General features: G+C 38.6%; 1 protein-coding gene across 1 annotated transcript; it reads right to left on the bottom strand.

Moving 5' to 3' along the window:
* Positions 1–5,742: 5,742 nt before the first annotated feature.
* LOC145037211 (peroxidase 63-like) lies at positions 5,743–6,963 on the bottom strand. Its single transcript, XM_078985816.1, has one exon. The coding sequence runs from the start codon at positions 6,885–6,887 to the stop codon at positions 5,910–5,912; it is 978 nt and encodes a 325-aa protein (XP_078841942.1). The 5' UTR covers positions 6,888–6,963; the 3' UTR covers positions 5,743–5,909.
* Between the last annotated feature and the right edge of the window lie 437 nt (positions 6,964–7,400).

Here is a 7,400-nt window from a genome sequence, read left to right as displayed (position 1 = left end):
AAGGATGGCGGAAGCATCCGGGTGTGGAGGACTTCATGTAGATTATCACAACAACGAGTATAATAGTGCTCAAAGTAAATACAACCATCATAAATATAATTGAAAAAGTTACACCAAAGTATATGTTTACATGATTCAAATCAATTACATTATGATACAAAATGAACTGTTTGACGAATTATCTTCCCATCCTCAAAACATTGTTGATTTCCTGTTTCACTGAATTCCTGAGAATACAAGTAGTTTTGAAAGTGTCAACACAAAGGTTGGTGAGTTCATAAGAGATTTCGTTAGAGAAGTAAACTGTTTTCCTTGTAAAAGCGTTAGAATATGTATCCAGAAAATCCAATATTTTCTTTATTATGTATATGTAATCCTAAATCCCAGGACCAAGAAATAACAAGTATTGGCCATACTTAAAGATATAAAAGTGGTTTCAAATGATGTGTAGTCATAAATACCAAAACCGAAGGTGTACAGTAATAGTTGTACTTATTGATATAAAAAGTGATTTTAAATCGACATAAAACCCTTTTTATTTTCTAAAAATCTCATAAACTTTATGTATTGTTAGCTCCCTATGTGAGTCGCTATAACCATACTATGACTAGAGTTAACATGCACAACGTCTTTTAGACGCCCTGATCCTATGACTTTTTTCACCCGCAGACCTGCCGGTCCGGCTGTAGCTAGCAGCGAGGTGTGGGATGTCAACCCCAATATAGATCTATACACAATTATCACGCTCCCCCGACAAGAGATTTTGGTTATAACTTACAGGAATTGGGATCCCGTACTCGGACGTACGGGGAGAGATAGTCTCACATCCTGAGTTAACAAGTTTACGTGTAGTGTGCGTGAGTGTAGAACCTTTTTGTATAAATGTACCCTTTTTGTACGAGCGTGTTATGTGATGAATCATAAACTATACCTATTATAGTTTATCCAAAACGTTTGTAATGTATAAGAACTCTTTTATGAAAATGCATTAGTGTTATGAATCCATAAACTATGCTTATTATAGCTTAATATACGTGTTCTAAATGAATGAATAATCTTATCATGAATGACTAAGTTTCAGTTTATGATGATAAACTAACAAGGAAACACATTCAATATTTAGAACTTATGGTTATACGCTTTGCTCAACATAATACAAAGTGTTATGAAATTTATATGTTGTTAACTAAATTTAACCTTTCTGCACTGTTTTAGAAAAGTCATAGAAAAATCATACGAAGTCGAAAACTAAATCCGTAAATTCTGAGATTTTCCCAAAATGTGTCTAGTTTACTCATAATTTTAATCATGATTTTTAATGACATCCAACTTGGGTGAAAAAGTCCATAATCACAGACTGGTCCGGATTGGTGTTTGAAATGATAGGCAGTTTTGTAAAACTCACCATAAATTTTAGAAAAATCGTATGGAGATGTGCAAGTAGTAATTTGAAAGCTAAGAACCTGAAATACTTGCACCTTGTACAGTTTTAAAAAATAAAATGTTTAAGTTGCCCAAAACAGTCCGTGAATGGAGTTGAAATTTTCTGATGAAGGTTGTTAGAAAAGTTTAGTTATGTTCTTGGTGTTTTAACTTGTATCCCCCCCCCCCCCCCCCCCACACCCCCACCCCCAACCCCTAAAAATTTGAGAAAACATTAAAATGTAGGGTTATGAACTCACCTTGAGTGATTTCAGTGGATGAATGTTGGATTAAGGAAGTGTTCAACTCAAGAACACTTGAAGATACCTTGAAGATTTTCGAGAATCTAACACCAAAATGATGTAATTTGTGTAAGAAATCTATGATCGGAGTAGAATTGAGTGTAATTATCACAAGGAGGATGAATTATACTTACCAAGAATGTAAGAAAGCTTGATAATCAGCCTTGAATCTCGAATTTGATAGAGAAAGTTTGAGAGAAAAGTGGAGTTGGATCCTTGGTGAAATGAGAGCAAATGAGAGAAGTGAGGAGAGAGGATGGGTTGTTCCAGCTCTAAGAACGTGGGGAAGGCTAATAATTGAGTGGAAAGGACATTGAAGTGACCTAGGTAAGGTAGGAAGGCGTGGCTGGTCATAGAGTGGGTGTGGGGTGGTTGCTTGTGTCATAAGTTAAAGCAAAGTCAACACTGCACCTCAATTATTCACCCACTAGATTTTATTATTTAAATAAGGATTTTCATGAAAATATGATTAAATTATGAATATTTAGGGTTTATTATGTTAAAATACGAGTTTGAGTGAAAATCCCGCATTAAAATCTCGAAAAACGAGCTTAAAATGTTAAAAATATTGAAAATGGGTGAAAAGTGTCAAAAATCCGAAGTCTCGCTGGAGGTTCGGCCTCTGATGCTTGGAACCGAGAATAGAAGAGATAGACCGAGAGGAGGGGAAGGGACCGAGAGCAGAAGAGAAGACCGAAAGTGTCGAAGTAGGAACCGAGAGCGAGGCTCGGTCTCGGTGTCTTGTGCGAGGTTCGGGCCCAAGAGGCTTCTAAGGTTCGGTTTCGGTTCTGGCTGGGAAGCGAGGCTCGGGTTCAGTTCAGCAGCCTTCGGGTTCGGTTCTGACTAGTTCGCTTCTGACCTTCGTTTCTAGTGCCTTCGCTTCTCATGCTTTTGCTTCTGATTCCTTCGGTTCCTAAGAAGGGTTTCGGGTCCTTAGGAGGGTTCGACTCCATGAGAGGGGTTTCGGGTCCTTAAGCCTATTTTACTCGTTTTTACCCTGTTTTTAGTCGTTTTTTACCCGGTTAAGGGTCGGGATGGCCCGAAAGACTATAAAAAGTTTAAGGAACTTTTGAGAGAGATTTGGGAGAGATTTCACATTCTTGGAGAGATTTTTCATACAAAGAGAGATTTGAGAGAGATTTCTCATACAAAGAGAGTTTTGGGAGAGATTTCACATTCTTGGAGAGATTTCTTATACAAAGAGAGATTTGGGAGAGATTTCACATTCTTGGAGAGATTTCTCATACAAAGAGAGTTTTGGGAGAGATTTCACATTCTTGGAGAGATTTCTCGATAAAGAGAGATAGAGTGAAAACGATTGAGAGAGGTTTCGTGTGTGACATTTGTGAGTGTCCCGCTTCGCAATGCAAGGTCCGTAAACCCTGTTAAGCCTTGTATAAGGATCTTACACACTCCCGATGAGTATGCAACAATGTTTTATCGGTTTGGCTCGCCACGTACCACAGTTTTAGGTTAAGGAGATCTAGATGTACGAACTTTTCAATTTATGACTTCTCATTAGAATAGCGAGTTGTATAGTATTTACCTAACATAAACTCTAGTACCCACGGGCAAATTGAGTCGAACGGTTTGACTTGTTGACTTCGGTTGACTTTGACTTGACCGGAAATTGACGGTTGTCACAGTGATGCGCGAGAAGTATCTAGAGTTATTTTTGGAGCATGACTTCGAGGGCAAAGTTTGATTCTAGTAGGGGAGAATTGTAACATCCAGACTCTGAGAAGAAGAAGTGAGATTCAAGCAAGGAACAAGGAGAGGCTGTGAGATCCAGTATTCATTCACTTGGAGCTTCTGTTGGAAGGTAAAAGTCGTCACCTTGCTCATCATGTTGTTTACATCTTGTTAATGAGGAACTTTTGGGGATTTTTCCATATTTCCTTGAGATTTGGTATAACTTGTGCTTGCCAAGCATTGAGACATCAGATCTAGACCATGAGAGGTCCATAGAGTCCAAAGGTCCCGGTTTTATCCAGCCATAAAAGAGTTATTGTGCTTAAACACTTTAGTTAGAGCTTGTATTGGCATTATGGAGCAAATATGTCATGCATGAACGTAAAGATCGAAGCTTTACGTGACATTCGACCCTTAGGAGGCTAGACCTAGAGTTTGGAGTGGTAGATCTACCTTAAAACGTCTGAATGAGAATTTGACTTAAAGGACTCGACGAGTCAAAGAGCTAACTGTACGAGTCGGCTAGGGTTTTCCCTGATGAGTCTGGACATGGGTAACTTGGCGAGTTGACAAGAAAACTCGACGAGTTGAGTTGGGTTTTCGCGATGTTCTGAAGCAACAAGGGGGACTCGGCGAATCACATAGATGCACTCAGCGAGTCAAGTCAACATGGACAGTTGACTCGAGTGTTGACTTATGTTGACTTTAGGGTTTGGTCAAGGCAGGGAGTATGGGAACCATAGAGGGGTAAAATGGTCTTTTTACCCATTCCAAGAGTTTGAGAGAGAGAATAACCTAGTTTATTTTGAGTCGTGATATAAGTGTTAATTAGAGATTATTATCTTATGTGTTAGGCGGAGGCTAGTTCGAGATTCGTGTACGAGATTATTACTTGTTTTCTTACGAGGTGAGTCTTCTCACTATACTTTACTTAGAGTGGTAATCTTTGTGTGACCGGAGGGTCTTATGTCTTATATTGAGTATTGTGATATCTTGCATTATGTCTTTGTGATTTGTGTTGTGTATTATTTTGAGCTTACCGAGTTAGGACCGGAAGGTCCACCCAAGTTGTGGGACTGGAGGGTCACACTGAGACACACTGACTGGAGGGTCTTATTTGAGCATAGTCATGACAGGCTAATGAGATATGTGTGGTATTTTGGGGAACTCGCTAATCTTCGTGCTTACCGTGTTATGTGTTATGTGTTTTTATGTGTTTCAGATACCTCTCAGGATCACGGGAAGGCATCGACTTGATTGTACACACCGATGCGAGATTTTGTGGATGATTCTAGGATAGTGATATGTTATGTGAATTTGTGTTTACACTTGAGACAATTATGTTTTGAGATATGTTATGAGTTTTTATGAGATTTAAAAATGAAAATTTTGGTTTGAAAATTTACGTTGTTACAACATCCATGCACCATGATGCTTCATTCCGCTCCCAAGTGTTCCATACCCCTTTTTAGAAGACCAGCTCATTTGTTGCTTGATGTGTTTATTTGTCATATGATTCATTTCTTTCTCAATTGATCCGTTTATTTGTCACATGTTTCATGAACCCCAAATGCTTCATTGAGTTCCAAGTGCTCCATTGAACTCAAATGATCAATGAAAATGATGCAAATGCTCAAGTCACATTTAACAAATACAAATGTTGATATTTATTAATAATCAAAATTACTCTAATAAATAATCAATTAGTAGCAACTTTTTATAAGATGTAATCATATATGATCATATGTCATTAACAAATATCATTCTATATAATGACTCTTGGACATATAGACCGTTCAATGACTTCTTATTTACTTAGTTGACCACGACTTCGTTCGTATTGAATTTATTTAGCGTGTATCATTCTTCGAACACTTCATGCAAAAATCCCATGAAAAGCTTTATTATTTTGTCCCTAATAAACCTTTGTAGTATTATGGTTTTCCACCAATTGAAAAAATATATTTGAAGAGGATGTTGAGGATTTACAAGTTTGGTTTGAATAGAATGGTGAGGATTCACATGTTTGATTTGAAGAAGACAATACCAAAGAACATTATTCAAGAATTGAAGGTAAAGGACATGATGGCTACTTCTTCGACACATTGATGTTCATCTTGAACTAAAAGATGAAATATATATTTTGAACAAGACAAGTCATAATGAATTAATTCCTCGGTAAGTTGTATGCTAGTCAAAAACCCAAAAAAGTAGTAAATGAAAAAAACCCATGATACTAAAAAAAACAAGTTCAACCAATACATTAACATTAACCCTCAAATAAAAATAGACTAAAAATGATGCTTACGGCTTGTAACATTTCCGAAAGTTTAAAATTAGCCGAAAATCGATCTAACTTGATGTTATTGTTTAATCTTGAAAGTAAAAGATTTTTGTATACAAATTATATGATCTTCATCGTTAAAAAATATAATAATAAATTCAAGAGATATATTAGAACATTATCTTGGAATATATAATGATGAATGTAACCTAGTTGAATGAATCGCACCGGCGCCGGATTTCTCCTCTCCGGCCACTCTTCACACCGTACAAACCAAGCTTCTCCATTGCTCGACCAAATGCCTCAAAGAAAACTTTCTGGTCTCTAGCATACAACTCCACATATGGCTTCGTTCTCGGATCCATTACAAGCGCCCTATCCGATTTCAAAACTCCAAGTCCTTTCGGCAAGTTTTGGTAGTACGCATTATCGAAGTTTCGAGGAGTCATCACGTCGTTGAACACCGATAAGGAAGGATTCCGGTGGTAATCCGCACAAGCAGATCTTAATCCCTCGGCGTATCTTGGATTGAACGACGGATCGTATTGTGATGTTCTGCTGTAATTGTAGATCTCTGAACTGAATTCCTTGCAATGACTGAATCCGATGGTGTGAGCACCTGTTAATGCCACCATTTCCTGAATTGAAAACCCTCTAGAACTGAAGATACTGATGAGTTGATTCATCGACATCGTAGGTCGAGGGAGATTGCCCTCAACGCGCGACGCTCTCGAAACTAATCCGTCACGGCGACCTAATTTCACGGTGTAGAAAGGTCCGCCCATCATCGTGACGAGATTACGAGTAGCGACGGCGAGGATATCGGCGCAGGAGACAACGCCAGGGCAAGCGAGTTCGAGAGCGGTTTTCGCCCTTACAACGACGTCGAACCCGTCTCCAGGGAGGGAGAGGTTGATGTCGGCGTCACGTTCGGCTTTGCTGAAGGGTCTGGAGGAGATAAGGACGGATGCGTCGCAGCCTTCGACGAGGCAGTCGTGGAAGAAGAGACGGAGCGCCGCGGCGGCGGTGGTTGGGGAATTGATCTGCTTGTTGGTGGTTGTGTCCTGCATTATCTGATCGAATTTGGGGCATGTTTTCTGGTAGTAACTGGTGGTGAGTTGCTGAGAGTGTGAAGATGAGATTAAGAATGAAATGAGTAAGAGAATTGAGATTACTCTGTCAGCCATTGATGTGGCTCTGTCAGTAGAGCATGTAGCTTAATGAGGAGTTCAATGGCGTCAAGACTCAAGAAAGGGTTTTGAGGGGGAGAAGCGCGTGTGAGAGCGTGAATACTGACGCGCGACTATCACTTTTACAGGCAGCCAGTAATCGCGGTGGATGCTGATTTGTCGGTCCATATTTAATTATTTTTAACTATTAAATTATGAAATAAATTTCAATGTAAGGAAAAAATAATTAGACAACTCTAATAAGTTCTCTTGTGCTAAAAGTCTAGTTAATTTATTTATTTTTAAGGAAAGTCTCCGATATTCATGATTTTTGCATTTTTTTTATTATGAAAACAAGAAAAAACAAGTTGCTTAACTATTTTTTCGTAATTCGTCTTAATCAAACTAGTAAAGGTACGTGAATACAAGTGGGGTATGCCAGAAAGGTTTGTGTTGGAATGGGTCATTATTTTCAATGACATTGTTCAAAATAAGAGCATACGCGCATGTTAGAGGGGCCCACACTTTATT

This window comes from Lactuca saligna, chromosome 3, assembly GCF_052625555.1.
Source record: "Lactuca saligna cultivar CGN05327 chromosome 3, ASM5262555v1, whole genome shotgun sequence".
Taxonomy (NCBI): domain Eukaryota; kingdom Viridiplantae; phylum Streptophyta; class Magnoliopsida; order Asterales; family Asteraceae; genus Lactuca; species Lactuca saligna.
This window is presented reverse-complemented; position numbering and strand designations above follow the sequence as displayed.

What these genes read in the sequence shown, in the direction of transcription:
- LOC145037211 (XM_078985816.1), bottom strand. Translation starts at nt 6,887, where the DNA reads ATGGCTGACAGAGTAATCTCAATTCTCTTACTCATTTCATTCTTAATC.